The sequence below is a fragment of the Aplysia californica genome, unplaced genomic scaffold (genome assembly GCF_000002075.1).
Source record: "Aplysia californica isolate F4 #8 unplaced genomic scaffold, AplCal3.0 scaffold00008, whole genome shotgun sequence".
NCBI lineage: Eukaryota > Metazoa > Mollusca > Gastropoda > Aplysiida > Aplysiidae > Aplysia > Aplysia californica.
Window position 1 is genome coordinate 425862 of NW_004797278.1, and position 24284 is coordinate 450145.

Below are 24284 nucleotides of genomic sequence, written 5' to 3' on the forward strand. Positions count from 1 at the left end.
TGCTCATATGACCTTATGCAGTTGCGAGTGCCGTAAAACACTTACTAAAACTAAAACATAGTGTAGTTTTGGCTTTAAATTTTAACTTATTACAAAATTTTGGTTTTGTCTCTTTTATTTGTCAGTCACAAATAAGGGTTAAAAGATCTTATAAGTGGAATCCTCTTTTTTATCTGTTGTTCTGTGGGATGATGTTGCTCTCTGAAATGGAACAGTGTTTGATGTATGGCTCTCTGAATATTGCTCTTTTGTCTTTACATATCTTTCTTTGCTCTGGTTTGCTTGGTATTGTCCTTTGGTGTTAAATGTTGTAGATAGTGGAGTCGGTCATTTTTTTCAATTTCTTATTTTTTCTCATTCTTGTTTTATGATTTTGACCTAAGTTATTATGGTAAGTATTAATCACTCAGGCCAATATGATTATGAAAAATTGTGATCAGGATGGCCCCAAGAGTCCATTAGACTTTTGATGTGTCACTGCTTCAGGGACTTTGGCATCCTTTTCGAACTTGCTGTTTTATTCCTTCTTTTGAAAAAGTAAAGGTTTTGGGGAAGTGCTGTGTGGAAAAAAACGTCATAGTTCCCTGTGAGTTTATGCCTGATGCAACTGGTTTATTTTTGGATGCTATTTAGCTGTGGTTAGCTGAATTTAGCAGTATTGATATGGCCTTTAGATTGAAGCCGGTTTTGTTTTCTTGTTAAAAAAAAATGTTTTGTTTGAAACTGCATTGTTTTTAAAAGTATAGTTTTTGCATGCATTTGTTTTTCTTTTATTATCTCAGTTCCAGACACCAAAAAGAAACCAACAGTTCGTGCTTTGTATGACTTTGTGGCAGAAAATGATGGAGAACTGGGCTTCCAAGAAGGTGACATGATTGACCTGATCAGCCAAGTAAGTTGGACAGTTTTTCTGAAATGTGATATGTAAAAAGGTATCTTTGATATCATACAGTTGAACCTGTCCATAACAGTCATTTGAGATCACAAAGAAAAGAGATTGTTGTGGAGAGTTGGCTGCTGTGGACAGGGTCTGAGTTATAGTTGCTCACTGAAAGTATGAAAATGAGCACTCATGTAAACCATTGTGGAGAGTTGGCTGCTGTGGACAGGGTCTGAGTTATAGTTGCTCACTGAAAGTATGAAAATGAGCACTCATGTAAACCATTGTGGAGAGTTGGTTGCTGTGGACAGGGTCGAGTTATAGTTGCTCACTGAAAGTATGAAAATGAGCACTCATGTAATTAACCACCACCACCAAAAACAACACAAAGGTCAAAGCCAAACTTTCCCTTCTGAGTTTCTGACATTGTGCATTTTAATTTTATTTTATCATTTGTGTCTCGGCGTGATGGAATTAGGCGCTTGTCAATTTTTGAGCATGTGAAGTTATTGGATTCATCTGAAAGCTGGTTTATTTATTTGCCTTGCTTCCAATGAAATAAATATCCATTTACCTTGAATAGAACTCAAGATATTTGTGATTGAAGGAAGTGAAGTCGCCTGGTTTCAGTGGTGAAATTAACAAGAAAATAGCTGCCAAAGTGTGGTAACTCCAATAGCTAAAGAGTCTTTGAAAACTGAAAAATGATATATTTTGTGCCTTTGATCAATGTTTTTCAGTAAGACTAACTTTGAAAAGGGTTTTTATATGAACATAAAAGGTTAAACCAAAAAATAAAAATTATATAGAAATTGCCAAACTGTCTGAAAAATGCCTCTTTCCGGATTTCGTTATTTTGACGAGCACCTGATCTCATCACGCCGCCTCATTTCTATTCCATTAAAATTATAATTAGTATTATGAGATTTTTCTAAAAGAAATACTGCCAGCAGTCTCATATAGTGGCCGTTCATAAGATAAAGCAACGGAAAGAAAACAAATACAAAAAAGCCCCAAAAAGCCTCAACCCAAGTATCTGATGGCTAATGTAAGACTGACGCCATACTGCCTATCATATGACTGCATGATGTTTACTGAAGTCGGCAGCTGTGGGTTATGAGGCAGCTAAGGGGTTAATTGGTTACAACACATGCGCTTCCCGTCCATCATATAATCTATATAAAGACATGACCTCTTACTTAAAATGATAAGCTCTCATAGGATGTTTGCTCTCTTTATTCAAAACTTTGTAGCCGCTGAGATATCAGCTTACAAATCATGGGTTTTAACCTCTGTATAAGATATATGAGGCGAGCTGACAAAACGAGTTACTTCTCGCAATCCACAAGTGGAGATATTAGCCAAAAATCGACACTAGGGTCAAAAGTTGTAGATTTTCTATTGATGCCATATTCTTTAAGTATGCCTTTTATTATTTCATACTTATAAATTGTAAAAACTTCACCTATAAGTGTGATTTATCTATTTCTAAAGGGCTCGAATCCGAGAAGAAACTCATTTTGTCAGCACGCTTCATATATATTTACAGAGCATTGGGCAGCAGATTATCATTTTGCACGAGGTACATTTACAGGGCAGTCAAGGGGTTAATACAGTTGACCGTTATTGGGAGGTGACTGCTAAGGCAGTTTTGACTATCTGCAAGTTGGAAAAATTATGATTATCGAAAAATGAAAAAGAAGAAAATGTTTTATTTTGTGCTTTTTCAGAAATCATTGTGCATTTTCATTTTTAACTTGATTCACTGATGTTGACAAACTTGGACAAGGGCCATGAAATTAATGACATCATGTAATTCTGTATTTAAGGTTGATGAGAACTGGTACGAGGGCAGTCTCCACGGTCAGGCTGGTTTCTTCCCCATCAACTATGTGGAGGTGGTCAACCCTCTATGATCTGCTCAGCAAACAAGGGCTCTACTCCACCATATCCAGGCTTTTCCCCCCGCCAACTTATTGCCTTGTCTTTACCTCCAGTTTTATTTGTATGAAACCTGACTTTCATTTAGTGAGTCTTGAAAACCCATTGTTAGTGCATGCAGTGTAACGTTTAAAGTGTGATGCCTTTCTGTATATCTATGGGGAAAACACATTTTATTATTGTTTCGTTAGTCTTTTTTACTCTCTTATAAGACATGAATTGGGGCAAACAACACCTAGCCACTCTCAAAATTTAAGTGAAATGAACTAATTCTGAAACTTAACCATATGTGTTCATTCAGTATGCAAATGATAATTGTTTTTCAAGTAAATATGGGAAAAGTAAAGTACTCTAGCTGCAGGTAGCTTATTGAAATCAGGTGTATCACCTTTCTGCCAGTACAATAGAAGTTTCTTTGCACGTCTGTGGATGAAGAAATCCTGTGATCTGAGAAAGAATGCACTACAAATCTGACAGGATTCTTTTTCCCTGTGTAATGTCAGATGGACAGAAAGTAAAAGTTGTATGACTTTTCTGTAATATGCCCAGGAGCATGAATGTTGTTTATTCGTAAGAGGCTTGTCAAACAAATGGTAGTACCTCTGTGTGGTTAATATCCTCCAAATCTTGGTTTGGAGTTTGTTTCAGTTCCAAATTGCTCAAGAACATCACATCACCAAAATGAATGTCAATACTTTCATTCGTGTACTCATATGTGTTCTGGTGGTTCGAGAAGAAAGAGGTCTGCAGAAGCAATAGTGTCAGGCACATGTGAACAAATTGTTTTTATACAGATACTGCTGACACTTTTTTAGACTTGTTTTGTTACAACTGCATGCTCAGTAATTAGTGTGTTAGAGAGAAGGATGTACGAGTGTCAGTTTGTCAAAAAAGCGGGGAGCCTGCTTGATATGAGATATATAATTCTGACTTTTGTGTCAGGGCAAGGCATTCATATCGGAACACCTGTGGCCAGGCTGTTAAATGTTTAGAAAATTGAGCTGTGCTCGCTCTGCCTTCTTATTTGTGACTGCTAGACTGACTCAGTATCAAGTGTGGTCTTATCGGAGTCTGATGAACAATTGTAGGTTCCCCTGTGAGATACGCAAATTATGTTGAAAGCGGATATAAAAACTTAAGTGTATAAACTTTTTCCAATATCTTTGCTTTATGCTCTGCGAGCTGATCAAGCAAGTCCACATTATGAACTGTCCTGTATTCTGAATCTGTGTTTAGTCAGTGTAAAATGAGCTAGAGAAAATGGAAGTTGGAACCGTAATGTTGTGGTTTATTGCATGTTGTAATTGTTCAAGACTATTGCTTTTTTTTTGTTTCCATGTCTTTTGTGAAAGGATCTGAAAGCTACAATATCTTTATTAAACAACCATCTTTTCTACACAGACATACTAGTTCTTCGCTCGCAATCATACTACTGAAAGTAACATGTACACATTTGAAAAAGGAACTTATATTGTTATAAAACAAATCTCCTGTTATGATGGACATATGACATGAATTCTGCTTGATGTGTAAGGTCAACAAGACCAATAAAGAAGGCCATGAATGGTATTGCAAGAGTACTTCTTTGATAGCTTCATGTATGACATCAGGACAACACAAAGTTGGGATTTAGGTTTGTTGTGAGAACATAAATTAATTCATATTTACAATCTTTCCGTTTGTTTGTATACATTGTGACAGTTGACTGAAGCACCAGGAACTGTGTAAGAAGAAAATATTTTTGAATTGCTACAAATTACTGTCTTACACAGATGGATTCTTATGTTTTACTCTCCCTTTTTTACTATCTAAGAAAATTGGGAGTAGCTACCTAAATTTTCTACATTGTGGTGTTCAAAGTTACAATAAAATAAACAAAATATTTCTAAGAATCAATAGCGAAAAAGAAAATGGATCCAGTTTGCAGAAATCACTTGGTTTTGCTTTAAAGGTAAATTGAATACATCATGTACCAAAGTCCATGTATGGTATTGTATTTCACCCGGCATCCCTGAATATATCATTCATTGCTGGTCAAGTTCTGGTCAATATTTATTCAATATAAAGTCTATGTTCAACGTCAGTAGTTACAATGTCAACTGAGCTGATAATTCTTCACCGACCAAGTGTCATATGAACAAAAGGCAGGTTCTTTCTTGTGATTTAGTTTCCTTCATATCTTAATCTTTCATGTAAACATTTTATACTGCTGTTACGTTATTGTCTTATTTTTCCCCGAGGCTCTCTTGGCATTCCAAAATAATGTACTAATTTTCATATTATTTTACGCTTCTGTTACATCGATTTATAATTGAATTTGTTATCGAATAATAACTTGTTTACTTTCCTTGGTGCTTACCTTTTGATTACTATGTCAGGAGCAGTTGATCTATTCACATGTTCCCTCTCAAACAAGACCATAGGAAAAATATTGAAAGACCTGCAGACAGTAGATAAGTGAAGGGATGGCTGCTTTATGTTGACATTTGTGTTCATAGAGTCTAGGATGTGTAAACATTGTTTGGAGAATCAAAGTTTTAAAAAAGTGTTGTCTTAATTCTTTTATAAGTCCTGATTCACTATTATTTTAATATTCTCATCTTAGATTATTTGCCCTTAACCAGTTGCCATTTAAAATAAGTTAAAAATCACACGGAAGAGTGGTGCTTCCCAACGAGAAGTGCTGGAAGGTGCGGATAGATCTAAACCTTGAGGTAAATTTGCCAAAGTGTAGGAGTAGTTTGTTATGCTAGATCTACTCGAGTCACCAAAATATTTTGGGGATGCTATGGAGCCCAGATTTCTCCTAGTTTTTATTGGAACAAATCGATCTACGTGCAGATCTTCTATTACTTTAAAATCAGGGAATGCAATGGAGTTAGTTGAAACTTGGACTAATAAAAAATGAATACACAATAACTTGGCTTGTGGAGCGATCCTAACCAAACTTAATACATGTTGAATGTTCATTGAACAATCTTCTGCAATGCTATATTTTTTATTTTCAGGAAGAGTTAGAAGTTTGATGAAATTAATAAGTAAAGAGTGCAAATTGATAGTCGTAATTATAGAGGGAGAAATAGATAACTTGCTCATAGTGCACCACAGTTGATTATTTTGGATGGATTTTTTAAACACAGTGTATGGTATTTTAGGAGATTATGTCCCTTGCCCTAGGAATTCAGGGCGAGTATCAGGACACCTTCCTGGCCCTAAGGATAAATGGATTAATATAGTACTATGAGATTCCAAGAATGGAAGAATGTTTTTGTGTACGAGGGAAGCTAAGTGTTTTTGTGTCATTCTCTTTCTATCACTGTTTACAGAGGAAGATTGACTGTTATGAAAAGAATACTTTCTGAAGTTGAGAGATAAAACAGAAACGAGGACATGAAAATTTGTGCTGGTCAAGGTTTTACATCAAATTGCGCATTGGCTAATGTATTGTTTTGTACACATTCGTTGGAGAGTGATGATATATAGTTTAAAGCATATGCAATTATTCAAATGTATGCGTTCAATTCTAATTTTTGTTTTATGTTTTTAAATTTGTAGATCTTTTAGTTTCAATGTTTAAAACATCTATTTTTACTGATTTTGGTAGTTTGTGAATGTCATGCTTTGAAACTATTGGGAAAAAACCTTGAGAGATTTTGTTTCGGCATTATGTAATTTGCACAATTGTTTTGCACCTGAACTTGAATATATGCAGGTGATTATTATCTTTGTCTTGTGTTATGATCTGAATGAATTGTCAGTCTATGACTTCCTTTTTCCTGACATTTCAAGGAACATAATGGCAATTGGTTATCCAGTTGATAAAGTCCTCCTAATGTGGCTACCTTTTCAAAATGATTTGTATGCATGTGTTCTTTTTCTACTCTGACAATGTCCCACGATTGTGGCAGATGTCTTGAAATGACCTAAATAAGCACTGTATCTGTTAGTATAGATTTGTGTATAATATATATACATATTTATACATCACTGTTTACTACATGTTTTCTTCAACTGTGATAGGAGTGATAGACACTCTGTATAGATGAAAGAAAAAATTTAAAAAACCTCTTCAGACTTATTCTAGAATTAGTGATTGTGTCTGTTTAAGGACTTGGCTGTAGGTTAGCTTTTATGTTAGTTTTTTTTTTCACTCTACCTGAGGAATTATGTCACTGTTTAAACATTTGAGTACAATTTCACCTTCTATTTTAGTTTTGTGTGATGATTATTTCACCTTGTTCATTACATTTTACGATCTTCTTTGAATTTTGTTGATTGAGAGAAGTCTGATATATGTACGAGAACTGTTTGGTTGTTTTAGTTGGGTTTTTTTTTCAGTTCTTGTATTCAGTATTTTCTGAGATCTACTTCACAGAAGTTTTGTTTATTGCTACTGTGTGTCTTTTATGTAATAATTGTCATATAGTGAACTGGCCTGTCTGATATATGCCATCTGATGTCCTTGTGAATTTTCAAATCTTAAGTAAGACTGGTTGACTAAATTTACAATGAAAATCTGTATGAAATATGAATACATGCTGTGTGCGTTAAACCTGCTCAAATTGTTCATTAAAGAAGGAGAAGCTGAAGAAAAAACCCACCAAAATTATTGATTAGACAATCTATTAGTGTTAAAGCACCAGAGCGCATATTTCTGACACAAATTTCTGAAAGCGTAGGGTACTTTGTTTCATCCAATATGAGATGACTATGAAATGCCAGTACCTGAAATGTTTAGCCGGTTTATTTTAAAATATTCATTCAGATGGACATAGTGTTTGTTATCAGAAGTCAGAGTTCAGTTTTCAACTTATGTTGTTAACACACATTCTTTATAATTAATGTTCAGTTGCTTTTAGTAGCAGAGCATGCAGAGTATATACTGTAGGAATGACATGCATGGTGGTATTGATACTTCTGTCTTGTATTTATTTCACTACTTCTTGGTATGTCTAGCACCTTTCTTACTTCTGTGGTTTTGAAATTCTCACAGCTGTTATTCACATTTTATTTAATTTTTTGTTTTTGTAGTGGTAACTCATTGATTAGGCCATGGCGAAGATGGGGGCAGAATTTTGGTGTGTTTATTTGAGCTTATTTGCAAGGTTGTAATATTTTTTACATCTTACGATTTGGGAAAGAACTTCATCAGTGGCATGTACACAAACAGATTGATATATTATTTGTCCAGCATGCCATGTAGTGTTTACAAATGTTCTGTGTGGGGATGTTTCATTTGTGATACTTCACATAGCACAGTATGAAAGGTTGTTTTCTAAATGGATTTATTTTGTAGCAAATGAATCAGCATTATGACAATTGTTGTCAATATTGCTGGATAATTTTTTTATTTGCATCATTGAATTGCCAATAGTTTATTAGTTTACTTTATGTGCCTTTATTTTTGCTCTTTCGCCTTTCTTCTCTTTTCAGTTCATGCTCCCAAATCAGCCATATGAGCTGTGTCAGTGCAATTATTGTGGTCGGTATTGTAAAGACAGTGATGGGCATGTGCTCCTTTGGGCAAGTTGATGACAGAGTTGTTTTAAAGGAGATATTCCTGGATGGAGTTTTTGAAACATAGCAATAGTATATATAAAACTAGAGTAGTTCCTAAAGAAACTTGTGCTGTCCCAGACTCCCCCTTAATTCTGCTTGACCTCGTTATATCTTCTTTTTAGAGGATTGATTTTTCAGCCCAGATACTTCTCCGTTACTCCTTTCTTGCTACTTAGGTTTTTTAAAAATGTTTTGAAAAGTGACTGTGTCAATGTGTATTCTGATTTTTAAAACAAATGTATACTGTTGTTGTTATCAACCACCACTACACAGCAAAATATAGGACGAAGTCAACTAATGTGTGCATAATTAACATGTTTTACTTATTAAGTCTACCAGTAGATTAGCTTGTCTCATTGTTTTGAAAATAATTTCTTTCATTTCATTGTCTTTTTTTGTTTACTGATAATAATTTTTTTCAGTGTGTATACAGGGGAGATGACCAGACCGCATGTAAATAAAACATCTGGAGTTGCAGTATTTTGTTTGTGTTCATTTTTGTGCATGTGGTATGTGGACATCTTCTGTTCTTTTGACCTTTTAAGCAAAAAAATCCTCCAACGTAGAGGGTGACCTGATATTTCAAATTACACTTAAATTTTGTTAGTGTTTTGCATTATTGTGGTATGTGACTCCGTATAATGTCAAGTAAGCCATGAGCTCTGTCCGTTTAGAACAGTGTCATTAGTATTGTTTTGCAAATCTGAATAATAGACTTCACGTAGTTACTGTTTCTCCGTCTAAGTATTTATTTCTGTTTGATACCTCAGAGGTGTTGGAGGGTGCCCCTGGTAGCTCTTACTTCTGTTCTTCCTTTCTCATTTCTGTCAGTCTGCTCTTTCTCTCTCCCCTCCCCCCCACCTCTCTCTTTCTCTCTCCCCCCCACCTCTCTCTCTCTCGTTCTTTCACTCACATACACACACACGTTCACTCACAAAAATACACACTTACTAAAAAACTCACACATACACACCCTCCCTCCCTTCCGCGCTTTCTCCCCCTCTCTCCCTCTAATCCCTCCCCCCCCTCTCTCCCCTTCTCTTTCTCTCTCTCTCACTCTCTTTTTCTCCCACTGTTTTTTTTTGTTTTGATTCTGTTATTGTGTTGTGAGTGGTTCTCCACTTTCTACCTCTCCGATTGTCTCTGATTGTCTGTTCATACAGACCCCTTAACATCGGGCTGTCTAGGAGTTAAGGTAGGCGGGCACTGCATATGAACAACCTACGGTACGCTGACGATGAATACAGTCTGATTCTGAGTCTAAGCTCCAGGAGATTCAAAACTAGAGTGGCAGCGAAAAGCGAAGAATTGAAGGGGTTACAACTGAATGCAACCCCCCCCCAAAAAAAAACAAAACAACAACAACAACAACCCAACCCCAGAAGGCATGGGTGATCTAAAAAAGTGCCAGCACATCAGAATGCAACATCACATAGAATCTACGTTGCGATTGGAATAATAACAATATTAAAAAAAGAAATACCTGAAGAAACTATTTGAGGGATATTTGATAGGAAAGAAAGATCAAGTCAAACCACACCAGAGCACTCGCCAATCACCCAGCGAGAGAGAGACAGTTTTAGTTTTAGTAGAGGTTTTACAGCACTCGCAACTGCATAAGGTCATATGAGCGCCAGAGAGAGAGAGAGACAGAGACAGAGAGACAGACAGAGAGAGACAGAGACAGAGACAGAGAGAAAGAGAGTGAGAGAGAGAGAGAGAGAGAGACAGAGAGAGAGAGAGAGAGAGAGAGAGAGAGAGAGAGAGAGAGAGAGAGAGTACACATAATAAATTATACCTAGGGCCTACCCTTACGATCTCACAAAAACACAAACATGCGCTCTTAATACGCACATGGGCACCTTCACTATATTTCACACACACACACACACACACACACACACACACACACACACACACACACACACACACACACACACACACACACACACACACACACTCACAAGTGACGTGTACGCAGAGACACACGTTTATGTTTTACAATAAAAACACACTATAGACAAATTTTAATAAAGTCTAACTCAGTTCCTCCGAGGTCGGATAAAATGTGTTTTTCTCATTGGTGGGAGCTAACACTCGTTTCCATGGAGATTATTGTTATTGTTTTTATAATCTCCGGTCATACTTTTGACTCGATAAAAGTAACCAATCGTTTTTAGCGAGACTTGGGTATTTCCATATCCGCCGAAGCGGCGGAATTAGAGACGATCGTAGAGGCCGAGGCTATACAATGCTATGAACATCATTTGTGCCAAGCAGAGTAGTGCTTTGCTATGAAAGTGCGTCTCTGGAAGAGAAGGTAAAGATATAACATTTTGTTGAATTGATATCATGGACACTTGAACCTTTCTACGAAACGAAACATTTTGATCTATATTTGGATGTGCTGTGCTATTATATTGTCTGGCTATGTTAATGTTAATGATAATAATAATAATAAAAAAAGACATTGTCATTATATTATGAGGACTACTCACTTTCTTACTACAGTCAACAGTACACTCTAGATCTACTTCTGATTGTTGTGTGTATAATATTGTGACCGTCGCCGTCAGGCTTCCACGGTTTTTTGGTTTTGTTTGCTGACGGACATGCTTTGAAAGTTGTTTGGCCCGTTTTGTCAACAAAGCCCAAGACGAAACCGAGACCGACTTGTTGAGTTTAAGCCTGGATAACAAGACAGGAAGGCTACAGACGGTAAACTTTGACATAACCTGTTAAGAGTAGTTCATTTGAAGTACTTTGTTGGCAATGTGTGCTTTACTTTGATTGCATTTATAATCAATAATTTTATATATAGATTCTAGATCTAGATCTAGGCTAGCTAGTATACAACGCATCTTGTTTTAGAATACATTTTTATTTTGACCACCTCAATTTTGATCGGGGGTGAAAATAGCACCAAGAGCCTTTTGGCTATTCTCACCCGCTGTGCGTACACTGTGACACCAGTGTAAACAAACGTTGCGGCGCTCTTGTGTTGAAAGTTGAAAGTGCGCAATTTTTTCTGCAGGCAGTGAGAGAAATAGAGGGAGAGAGGGAGAGGGAGATCCAGGGGGGGGGGGGGGGAGGAGAAAGGGAGATAGAGAGAGAGAGGGGGGGGAGGAGAAAGAGAAAGGGAACGAAAGAGAGAAAAAGAAAGGGGGGGGGGGGGGAAAAAAAAAAGAAAGTGAAGGGGTAGCGAGAACTTCCAGCAAAACAAAATGGCGACTGGAGTAGTTCGGTTCGATTCAAAAAATGAAATAGCCGTAACATCTTTGTAGACGACCAAATTAGTTTACTTTTGTGCCATAACATAATTTTTTTCTTAGTGTCAATTTGATCATCCACACTGATTGTCAGTATTAAGAAATTAAGAAAAGCAGGTCTTCTTGTTTCACAACGGGTGATAATAGCGCATTGCGTGTGTGTGTTAATAAAGGGGGAAACGGGGGGGGGGGGGGGGGGCGCGTGAAGGGATTTCTTTTTTTGGGGGTTTACATGCAGGATCTTAGTTTTTGATTAGGTGTGACTAAATGCAAAAAAGGTTACTGCCAAGGTCGAGCTCTTGTTTTCTCTCAGTACCATTTGAAGGCATTTTCAAATGAAGTATAGTCCGAGAACGTTGCCCCAATCACAACTGAAGTATCTGAATATTCAGACATTTAAAAATCTATAGATCTAGCTCTAGAAATTGACTTCGATACAAAAAATGCTTCTTCCCAGTCCTCGCAGAATGGCATAATGAAAGATGACGCCTTAATCTCACTAATAACCTTAAAATCTCGAGAACGGGAACCGTTCGGAGAAATAGAGATCTCAAATTTATTTTCTCGAGCGTTCGGAGAAATAGATATTTTTATTTTCACCCGGGGCGAGAATAGCCACTTCCTTTTATTTTGGCGGCCCTATTTCTCCGAACGCTAGGGGAAATAAACTTGAACTCTATTTCTCCAAACGGCTTCCGTTCTCCTGATTTATTGAAAATTTGCGCGCGTGCACGCGAGTGAGTGTGCGTGCGTGTATGTGTACGTATGTGAGTGAGTGTGTGCGTGCGTGTGTGTGTATAAGGTGTGAACGAGGCGTGGGGGTGTGGAGGGATTTTATTTTTGTTTACATGAAAGATTTTAGTGTTTGCTTTAGGGGTGACTTCTCACAGTACCTTTTGAAGGCATTTTCAAGTGAAGTATAATAGTCGGGGAACGTTGCCCCAACCACTTCTGAAGTATCTGATTATTCAGACATTTAAAAATTTCTAGATCTAGATCTAGCTCTAGAAATTGAATTCAATTTAAAAAATGCTTCTTCCCAGTCCTCGCAGGATGGCAGAATGAAAGATGATGCCTAAATCTTGCAAATAAAAAAATCTCGAGAATGGAAACCGTTCGGAGAAATAGAGATCAAGTTTATTTTCCTGCGCCTTTGGAGAAATAGTCACTTCGTTTTATTTTTGGTGACAGTAATTTTAATCAAAATTAATTTTCTAGATTTGAATTTGGAAATGAGTTATCAGAATTCTAGCAGCAGTGATACCCATTTTCAGCCCATCCAGCCTTCACTCTGGCCTTCGTTAATTGTCTGTGTGGTTTCGTTTTTTTTTTTCCCCCAGCCTTTTCTCCCCAAATATGCTATCCTTTCAATAAATTAAATCAATTGTTATTGTGAAAAGTTTCTTGGTCTTTTGAACTGTGAACAATAATTTTCTTCTGGATTTGTTCATCCTGGCTTTCCACTTTCCATCATCTGAAAAATCTCATCTGGTCATAGGCGTAGGAATGCGCATGATGTTCCCATGAAGTAGCAGAACAGTTGAATAATATTAATTCAAGTTACAATTTTGATGTAAATTTTTTAAACGTAATATATATCTCTCATTAACTGAAATTTCAAGAGAAGCCTGGTAATACTTAAACTCAGAACAAGTTACTGTACTGAGGCTCCTTACATCGCATAGTATTATAATGTGATGTGATTGTTAAGATTTGCATCAGAAGCAAATTGACTATTCAAAGTAAATGGGAAAAAAAAAAAAAAACTCCTTGCAAAAATCTGTGACCTGATGAGTCACAAATATTCCGCTTTTTTTGTGCTGTCTTTTACAAATGCTCTCTAAGGGGTTTCATGGTTGATAAAAGTTTGTAGAGCCCATGATGAACATATTTTAGTGCTATGGGTTATTGTAAGTGCATACTTTCTGCTAGCTGCTTGTTTGTTCCCATTGACAATCAGTTTTATGGGAATAGGACAAATGTTAGATAATGTCAGAGCTCTATATATCCAACAGCACAAGCTCAGTAAGAACGAAGAAAGGCAATACAGACTGGTTTAAAGTAAGATCTGGAGTTAGACAGGAATGCGTTCTATCTCCCCTCCTGTTTATAATATATATGGACACAATAACGCAAGATGCAAACCAAAGCCCAGAAAGCCTAAATGAACTTCTATTTGCAGACGAACAGTGTCTTATTCATCCACACCAACAAAGCCTCCAAAATCACACTACCGAACTGAACAACAGCTGCGAGAAATTTAACATAAAAATAAGCACATCAAAAACAGAAGTTATGAAAGTAAGCCGAAACCATAGTCCCCTGAACATCCATGTCAATTGTAAACAACTGAAACAGGTGAAGGAGTTTAAATATCTTGGCAGTTCTTTTTCTGAAAACGGGTCCATAGACAGAGAAAAATAGAAAGCGAACTTAAAAGGCCAACGCTGTCACCTACCAGCTCGCACCCCACCTAGCTCATCCAAACCTCTCCATGGACACAAAGGGACATCTTATCACCTCAATGTTCATACCAACGTTATGCTACCAGTGCCAGACCTGGACATTAAGTAAAACCCATGAAAGCAAAATCCCTGCATGCCAAATGAAATGTCTCCGCAAAAGCCTTAACCTCACTTGACGAGACAGGCAGAGAAATGAAGAAGTAAGAGCAGCTATTGGCATTGAGTCCTGCCTGCATTACATAGAAAGACAGAGAATAAAGTGGTTTGGCCACCTGTTACGTATGTCACATGACCAGCCAGCCTCGAGGGCCTACAACACCAAGCACTCAGGCTATAAAGTAAAGGAAGAGGAAGGCCACGCAAAAGGTGGATCAAGGGTGTCAAGGAAACCCTGAGAAAACATACTATCACAACTGAAAGAGCTGCGGAGCTGGCCTACCATAGAAAACTGCATCTCCCTTAGACGCTTGACGGCAACAGAGGATGAAAAAGTAAAAAGTAAAGGTATTGTGAGAAAAGATCACTGCTTTCTGCTGAGGCTGTTTCATGCACATAAGATTTTGTAATCTCTGTTGTTTTTTCTTTCAGGCTAATTCAAACATCTTGTGGATCCATTGTCTGCTTTGGCATAACAAGGTAATTTTGTGATAATTACAGTGTCTGTAAAATGACGTAATCTGTTTTGCGGGTGGTTTGGAGACTTTGCATTACTCAAATCATTGTCTTTTTTTGTTCATTTTTTATTTTAACTAGTTTCATCAGGGATGCCAAATGTCCGGTTTTTCTGTTTTTTTCCGGTTTTTTTCATCCGTTGGAATTGCAAAGGAAAGGGGAGAGGTAAGAGAGAAAATGTTTTTGTTTGCTCTTTTAAAAGCTTTACAAGGTTCAGTTTAGGTGAGATGTGATGCTCCTCTTATTTTCAGATTTTTAATTAAAAAATCATTTGGCATCCCTGTTTCATATTTAAAAAAATTAAAATCACTTTTTATTTCCCTGATGCAGCAAAGGAATAGGTAGCTGTTAACCGAAAGATGCCAAATGGCTGCCAGCAGTTCTGTGATTTATCATGGAATATTGTGTTGGTGATACTGTAGGTCAGGTAAAAAAAAGGGAATTTAGTAGAGCAGTGAGAGAGATATTTTAAATGTTGCTGGATTTTCATTAACATTTTTAGGACTTTAGCTGTAGTATTTTCTGCTGTATTCAAGGAATATCAATATCATTGCAATCTAGTGTTAGAAGAAAACTTTGTATTCATAGTGCTTGAGCATTTAAAAAAAAAGTTCTGTTGAAGCCTATTGTGTACGTTATATGTTTTAATGTAACATATTAGAATGGATGTCTCATTGTGAAATGCATTGTTATGTCCCGTAGTCAAATTATGTATGGTCTGATAAGATAGGGTTTGGTGGGGTAATGGCACTGGCTGATGCACACTGTTCCAAAAAGACTTTTCCTTTGCCTCATCAAATTTGGTTATGTCCAATTGGGCCTATTGCATTCTGTGTGCATACAGCAGATTTGATTCTGTAATGTCATGTGATGTGTAGTAGCCTTGCGATCAGCTGTTGCCACCATTTTCATCAAATCTGCTCGAATGCGACTGAGAAATCAAACATGATTTAAGTGGATTGGATCAGATTGTGCCAAAATCTTAGCTTTTGCACTTCTATGAAGGAAAAGTCTGGCTGCCCTCAACTGTATCAAATTATATCATAATGGGATTTGATGAAACTTTCTGCGGTGTGCAATGGGTATAACCAAGGAAGTTGCTGCATTTGATACACTGATGTGGTTCAAATTTCCTCGTAGAGAGTTTTTTTTTTTTCTCTTCTATAGATTATACAGTTCAAAATGCATTGATGGGTCAACTTATTTTGCAAATTTATCTTTAAGCTGATAGTACTTTAACTTTAATGCTGAAGAAGGTGCCTCATGAACTCAACTGAAATGAACAATGATGTTTGTATTTCACAGGATTTAAAGATTTCTACAAGAGTGCATCTGAGACCAAAGGTCCAGAAGCACGAATGGATTTTGTTAGTCTACCACCAGAGATTATTGAGAAAATTTTCTTGCAACTGGATACTCAAGCTCTAGCTGCTTGTGCCTTGGTAGATGAATGTTTGGCAAAACTCATCTACGGCCGCCACTTTTTAGATGAATATTGCCGAAAAACTTTCTGCTGCTCTTGGCTGACTGCTCAGGATGTCCATGATGTCGATATCGCTGTCCCCTTTGAGTTCTGGTTCTGGGTCTATGAAACGGTGAAGGTAGGAGTCTTATTAATATGTCTCTCTTTGGGCTGAAACGCAGAAGTTCAAATAGCTCAATCTTGAAATGACAACAGTACTGATTTTGTGTGAAAACATTGGTTGTCACACTGGTTGTCATTGTCAATATTTGTATTTTGTAATTTTGCTGTGGTTGACTCTATAAAAGGAAAATTATTGAAGGACTTCTAGAGATGTCTATTATATTGTCCTTCATTTGGTAGATTCCATTTAGATCGATCTTAGAATGAGAATATGTGGGGGGGGGGGCTGCTGTACGTAGAAATTGGGGGGATAATACTCGTTATCCTCTGTGCCTGTATTGATTTGGAATCAAATCAGTAACTTTGGCATTAGAAGCAAATGCCTTACTCTAAGCTTACAAATTCTGGTCTCAAATTTTGATTACATCCTCGTGCTTCCTCTTGCTACTGATTATAAAGTTATGTGTCCTCTCTGGTTTGTCCTTGTGATGTCTCTTGGACTTTGTTGGAAATTAATTTCATAAACTTTTTGTAAAAGAATAGGCCAAAATCTATTTGTTCTTTGATGATAATCTTGGTTCTCAGTCATGACCTATCAAGGCGGTGATCAAAATTATTTTTTGCATCAAACTGCATTGAAGAATGTTTTTTCTTTTCATTAAGTTGACAATTTTGATGCATTTAGAATGCATAAACTTTTTTTGTAACATGACGTGACTCCTAGTATTGTGGTTCTAAGAGTTTCCTCAATCTGAAAAATTGCCGACAGTAGCAGTGGTTTTTGTGAATTCCACAACTTTGTGAAGCTGTTAATCTTTGTTTATTTCTGCACATACCCGGTACGCGCTTGATGATATCAATAGGCCTTTGTGACATATAAGAATAATTTGGTTGGTAGCTTCAGCAAGTTAATATTCCTTCCACTCCAGCATGAGACAACAAGACCGGCGTCTGTGGTATAGTGGCTAGGTGCAGCCATTCCCTGCAAAATATGTGAGTTCGATTCCAGTGTGGGGAGGTTTTTTTAAGTCGAGTATCTCCATCTGTCTGCTGGAACTTTGTACCTTCTCTACCCAGGTTGGCCCTGACATTGACAGGCATGGTCAAAGCAGACTGCCTTCTGAATGATCTAAATGGAGTTGATAGGGATGTAAAACATCTACTACATATTTACAACATCAAGGAACATCTCAGAATGACCTCTGCTTTCTTCAGCCTTGTTTTGGGCCATCAACAGAGATAGCAATTCCACTATCTTCACTGCGAAAAATTTACTCCCTCCCAATTTCCCACTGTATTGTATAATATATTATGTGTCAGTTAACATTTTTCAAAATACATAGTAGAGTCAGATTATTCTGAAATCTGCAGGACCCCTGGATTTTCTTCGGTTTGCCGAGTGTTTGGTGTAGATAGGTTGCTCAAATGGAAGAAAAAATTTGAGAATTTTATTTTCTTTCAGTTTACTGCAGTTTTCGGATTAACCGTGTCCAGTTTAAGCAGATTCCACTGTACTTGCTTGCTTCATCAAATACCTTGTGTGATCTTCAAGAACACAGGTCACGGGGACTTTGTGAATTTCAAAATACCTCCTGTATGCAGTTTACTATTTCTCCTTAACCCTATCCGTACGCCCTGGGGTCATTTTGTATCCCCGGGGTTGTATTCTTCACATTTTAGAATACTTCTAGTACGAAGATCTCTTTGAAACTTTCAGTATTTCTCAAAAAATCATTTTGATGGACTGCTATGCAAAGCGCACCGTTCGAATTAGTGAGTAAATTTACTCTTTGGAAAGTGGTGGCACAGAATTCCCCATGTCGTATGGATACGATAATAAAACATGACGTACGGATAGGATTAAATGCAGATAAGAAGGCAGGTTTTCTTCTGTGCTATATGTGCATGCAATCATTTGCATGAAAGCAACATTCTTACAAGTCTATAGAACTTTGTGTTAATTAAAAGTTTATGTGTGCAGATTTATTTTGACTACCTGCCATTAATGTTTTACAATTTTTCATTGTTTCGAAAAAGTTTTTGGCAACTCTGGATTCTCAGTGAACTAAAATATTTTCATTCAAAGTAAACTCTCTTTTAAAATTATGCATGTTTTTTTCAAAGTGCTTGAGTCTCTTGTTTTGTCAGCTTATGTATATTAACATTATATCCTTAGAAAATGAAACTGAGATGTTTGCATTTAACTACCGAGAGTTATTTGTCGCTGAATTAGTTTCCTGACTTAATTTGGGATGTTGATTCTTTTCTCCCAGGCTCAGGACGCCCATCATGGAACTGTCATCTACCAGAGCAAATACCTCACTAAGATTGGAACATTGAAGCATCTCTTCATTATGTGGCTCATGTGTGGACATCGTTCCAGTTTCATTGACTCTCATGCATTGATGAATGTACTGTACCCACTTCCTCATACTGTTCATGATGTTTTTGACTCAAAATGCAAGCAACCAGAACCTTTTATTATTGACACCCTGATGAAGATATTTTTCTCCCTGCCAGAAATAATGCACGTTAGTTGCAGCAATTTGAAAGTTTTCAGCATGCAGAAAGGAACAGTTACCACTGCCCCGATACAATATATAGTCAGGACAAAACTGAAGGAGAGATTGCCTAAGAATTTCCGTCCAGTCTTCAGTGTGGAGATGCTATGTGCCTCAAATTCTGCTCGCACTCCTGCCCTGGTGATTCTCATGGACAGAGACTGGTGGATATTGTGGTTTGGGATGGTGAATTTTTCTACAGATCGACCAGATGGTTTAGACCACTTTTGTTATGGAACTTACAGTCACAGTGTTATGTTGGGAGATATAAAACTGGATGCTAAATCTGCCATCAAGCATTTTAATGATCATGTGCAGAGTCACAGGGATGTGTCTCGAGGGTCATCGTCAGAACCAGCAATGAGAGTATTGCCCTGCCCTCTCATCACCTTCGAGAATTCAGACATGGCGGACATGACCTTTTCACTGGCACAGGAAAGTCTAAGGGGCTTGCAGAAGAAATTTCAAATTGTCCTCAACAGGACCTGCAGTCATGTTATCAAAGCTCTACGAAAGATTTTATGTGAACAGGATTACACACGAGTCTCGAGGTTGTTTAGCACAAGAGCTTCACAAAATGATCAGATCGATGAATTTGTTCTTCATTTACTTCATGTGGATATGGTCAGTGCTATGTTCAACCCCAGTCATCAACTTGACTTTGTCGTTTATAAGTACATCTTGGAGAGGATAGCATTTATGTTCAGAAACGAAATCCACAAGAGTCTGGTGAGCAATTTCAGCCATGCTTTTCTCTGCAACTGTCTGGGCCCATCGTTTCCTTTGAAGTGTTGTTGCAACCCACAGTTGACGATAGAGAAATGCTTGTCTGTCAAAATCAAAGATGGCCTCTACTCTCCTCAGATGTGGCCTCCACATGTCTTGTCCGCCGCTTGCCTGATCATGCCTGCTCTTGCTGAAGTACTCAAGTCTGACATTTTGTTGATGAAAATGGGCCGCTTGAAGTGGGCCCTCTCTAGGAATGCTGTCAGTCAGCTCAATCAAAAGCTGAGAATCTCTGGCCTCACCCTCACTAACAGGCCACCAGGCAAGCCACGGTACCCACCAGTGCTGAAGCAAGTCCGACTTCTGATAGTCGACAGTCTGGGGCTGACAAGGAAAGACCCTCTAGGTTAACAGTTAACGTCTCTAGGACAGGAAAATCTCTGGTCTGTGGCACTTTTTGGACTTTATTTCTGATGTGTGTCAGTTGTCCTTTTAAATAAAGATGAATTCAAGTTCAAGTGTATGAGAACCCCCACCCCAAATGTATTCTTAACTGAAGTCGAATAGATAGAGAGAGATACTGTGTTTGGAGTTTTAAAGGATAATTCATTTAAATATAAACCAACTTGCTGTGAAAAGGAGACTGTTGCTTTTGGGCCTTGCAGTAGTCAAGAGACTTTTTATGCTGTAAAATGATCAATTAAGACATTTAATGGGAACTGTTGCGGAGGACATTTAAAAAAAAAAAATTGATTAGTAGCCTATGAACAATATTGTATGAGATTTAAGTTGTGGTCTGTGGCTTGTGGACAAACTTTTAAGTCAGCTCAGCCCTGATCAGCTAATTAGAGCTTGTTAGGGTCAAGGAGCCTTTAAGGCCTGTTTGTTGTCTTCATTAACAAAAAGAAAGCATGCAGTGGAAAGTAACAGTAACGTACCTCATCTTTTGTGGCAAGTCAATGTGAAATGGCGACTGAGACTGTGTTTTAAAGTTTTTAGCGCGGTTGAAAATTTTAATGGAACACATGTGACTTTACTGGTTACTTTGTTAATCTGCTGACTTTTTTAATTTTCAGAATATGATTTAGTCATTGCGTGATAATGATGTACATTTCTCCAAGTATGTTTTATCGATTGGCTCTTAGTTCTTAATTTCATTGTGTTGTTTCCCCGACTTATTTTCGTGTCCTTTTTGTTTGCCTCCCTTCACATTATATGATATATAGGAAATCAATGAAGAAGATATTGAGGTAAATTCAACTGTTTAAAATATCCATAGTCTTGCAAGCTATTGACAGTACAAATTTCTACAAGACAGAAAACTTTTCTATAATGATAATATTTCTGGGTAAAGTCTTGTGTTATTTTCTTTTACCTTCAGTGCATTTAGTGTTTGTGAAAATTGCACCACACTTGTCTAAATTCTTTACCATTACTATTGAACGTTATTTATGCTGGGTAGATCATAGCATTTCATTCATTGTTCAATTGTTGTCCAACTTTTGAAATGAACCAAAGTAAAAGATGCATTACAGTTTATAAATTAAAATCAATTACCAGCAAGTCTGAAATGGTAAAATGCAGTATGATATTAAGACCAGGTATTGTTACCTTATGATTTCAATGTGGGGACATGCATACGTGTGCGGGGTGATGTGCCATTGAATTTAATCTTTCTGTTTGATATGTTTTCTTTTTTCTTATAAAATGGAAGTCAATTTGATTGCTGTCAAATAGTACTTCATCTCTTGATAGTAAGTGACTGTCCAAAAGAAAGATATTGTCAGAATGTTTAGGTTTTTTTCTCCAACTGGTACCCACATTGAATTATTTTACTGTAATGGAGATTTTTATGGTTTGTCATTATTCGCTCTTCCATGCCACATCTCAGTTCTGTACCCAACATCATTGCACTTTATCAATGCAAAACAGTGCTGTGACAAATTCTCAAAATGAACAGAAACTGCTTTGCTTATTATAAACTTGAAATGGAGGAGATTATGAGCTAGCATTTCATAGGTTCAGTGTTCATGTGATGCAACTTTTCTGGCTGTTATACATAAGAAAAGATCATGTGTTTCTAGGGAGTAATTGCTATCATAACTAATTTATAATATCATAAGTGCCAACCAGTAGGCCTACATTAAAAACGTAATTTATGTTTTAGAGGGTCTGAGTACTGCAGTCTGTATTTTTGGTCAGAAAATATGCGCTCTGTTTTCTAGTATCGCTCCTGGCGGACTTGTCGGCATTGAAGGAAAACTAAGAACTTTCAAGATTGGATTTGCAAACAATAATGAGAACAAAGGAGATTAATCCACATTTCTGACATTATTGTTGCAGGTCTGCTTTGAATAACTTGAATTCTTTGAATGTAGAAAAAAAATATGTGAAGGGTTTGGAGGTAGCCTACTTGTCCAGTGCCCACCATCTTGACTGCCATGAACGTAGAGTCTGTTGTTATTTTGGATTTCAAAGGTCGGCAGCTGTGTAATGTAATTGATTCATTTCTTTGATTTTGAAATACTGTTGCCCCAAAATTCTTTCTTTTTTAAATTAAGGAAAGAGGCAGATATGTAAAGTTCAAAATTGAGACTTTTTACTTCTTTGATTACCCTGCTATTGATATTTCATATTTCAATTTGTATCAGTAGAAAAGTGACTTTACAAAGTTCTGGAAGCCACATTTGCCTGTTTTTACTTGTATGTAGAATGAAATCTTTTGACTTTAGAAATCGTCTTTCTCAAAGGGTATGATTTTGATTAAGTGACCAGTGTAAAAGTAGTTCTTCTAAAAAAATATTCAAGTTGAGCTTTCAAATTTTCAGTGGACTAAGATATGATGTTATTGTAGATAATAATAATAATAAATGAATTTATAACGCGCCAGAATCCACAAAGCGTGCTCGGTGGTGCTTACAAAACACACACACACACCCCCACAAAAGCTCTAAAGCTCAGTACCACTACGACAGGCATAAATTTTTAAAAATTAAAAAAGGGCTAGTAATTTTTCTCAAAAGTTATGTAAGTAAATGTTGAATTTTGATCTTTGAGTGTCTTATAGGTGATAGTGCCTGTACACTAACATTTTGAAAATATGGAAAAAAATAGTTTTCCTCCAAATCTAATCATTTCAGAGGGCCAGTTACTTTTCGGGATAATTGATCAAACAATTTTTTAGAAGAACCATCTGTACATTGTTTATTTATGATTCAAGATGGCCAATGTTTCCATAGAAATCGTGATGTCCTTCCCCTCACAATAAAAATTCCTTGTATTTCTTTTATAAGTCATTCTTAGCAATAGTGGGAAATTTAAATGAAAATAACTAGAAATGAGCAAGTTTGAAGTTTTAAGAGTCTTTTTCCTGAAAATGAATTACAAAATATGCCTACGTTATTTGTTTTTAAAAAAATTCAAAATGCTAATAATTATACCATATATTTTGCAAATTATTTGAATGGTGCTGATATTCAAAGCTATTTAGTCACACATCAATAAATTACTGTCTTTCAAAAATGTTTTTAATTTATATTGTTACATAAAAAAAATTTCTTATGTAACGCAGTATTCATTTTTATTTCTTTCAAGTTTGCCCTTCCGTCACATGACTTATTGTGCCATTTTACCCGATGCTGATGTTCAGATTTTTTTTCACTTCAGTAGCATTGAAGCTTTAAATTGTCATCCGTAAGAGTATCTGAAAGGTTGACATTTTTTTCGCATTTTAGCTATTATTATTCTTTAAAATGTGATACGGGTGAATTTTTAACTATTTCTTCCTTTCAGCGACTTGTCATCTGTGCATACATTACTGAGAATATGGGGCCAAAAGCAGTATGTGCTGCATTTATTTTACTGGTAGTCCACAAATGTTACCATTGCAGTGTGAGGATGGTGATAATAAATTATAAATTATATTGAGCATTCAAATTTTGAGTTAGTGTGCAAATGTGTTGTTCCTAATTTTTTTTTGTGGGTGGCTGGCGGGTGCTTCGGCGTGGTTTGCTCCTTCTTTCCTATCAAACGTCTATCATCTTGAAAATGAAAAGTGCCGTTCACTTCATGAGGTCTCCACAAGAACAGAAATCTGTGTATAGTGAGCTTTACTCTTATTGTAAGTTTTCATGATCAAGTGTGTGAATTCTTTGAAACTGGGAAAAATACAGAGGTCATCATTTTGACAAGTACATATGGTCGCTTTTAAGGACAAGCGGGCTAACCCAGATTTCGGGGGTTTCCAGAAATCTTGACCCTCACCAAAAGTGGGCATTGCCCTACCAAGGGAGAAGTTTGGTTATATTGGTGTGTATTTGTTTGGTTATAATAGAGAAAACTCTCCTTGTCTTTTAAAGAAACTGAACAAGGGGCAAAAACTTTACATTCGATTTTTTCAAAACAGCATTTTTCGGGATAGCCCCCTTGTGCTTAAAAAATAAAAGTGACCATATACAGTTGAACCTTCCCTAAATCAGGGCCATCTGTCCAAGACAATTACCTTTCAGTTAAAAAAACCCACTAATGCCATTGTCCAAGATTTCCGACTGTCTTAGACAGCCACTTTTCCCTAGGACAATTGGTGACTGTTTTGGACAATTTCCACTGTATTTATTTATCTTGTGC

General features: G+C 36.8%; 2 protein-coding genes across 5 annotated transcripts in view; both read left to right on the forward strand.

Moving 5' to 3' along the window:
* Window positions 1–8857, forward strand: part of LOC101862464 (endophilin-A3) — a 53852-nt gene extending 44995 nt beyond the window's left edge. For all 3 annotated transcript variants that reach the window (XM_005089668.2, XM_013082014.1, XM_005089667.2), the window contains 2 exons: window positions 783–892; window positions 2710–8857. In XM_005089668.2, coding sequence (XP_005089725.1) covers window positions 783–892; window positions 2710–2796 — 197 coding nt within the window. In that variant the 3' untranslated portion in view covers window positions 2797–8857. The remainder of the gene's footprint in view (window positions 1–782; window positions 893–2709) is intronic.
* Window positions 8858–10364: 1507 nt separating this feature from the next.
* LOC101862986 lies at window positions 10365–23594 on the forward strand. Of its 2 annotated transcripts, none has more exons than XM_005089669.3 (4): window positions 10365–10700; window positions 14703–14750; window positions 16092–16387; window positions 18645–23594. In XM_005089669.3, the coding sequence occupies exons 3-4, from the start codon at window positions 16145–16147 to the stop codon at window positions 20067–20069; spliced, it is 1668 nt and encodes a 555-aa protein (XP_005089726.1). In that variant the 5' UTR covers window positions 10365–10700; window positions 14703–14750; window positions 16092–16144; the 3' UTR covers window positions 20070–23594. The 2 variants fall into 2 exon arrangements, with proteins under 2 accessions (XP_005089726.1, XP_012937479.1); XM_013082025.2 differs by lacking the exon at window positions 10365–10700 and adding an exon at window positions 10721–11098.
* Window positions 23595–24284: the final 690 nt, after the last annotated feature.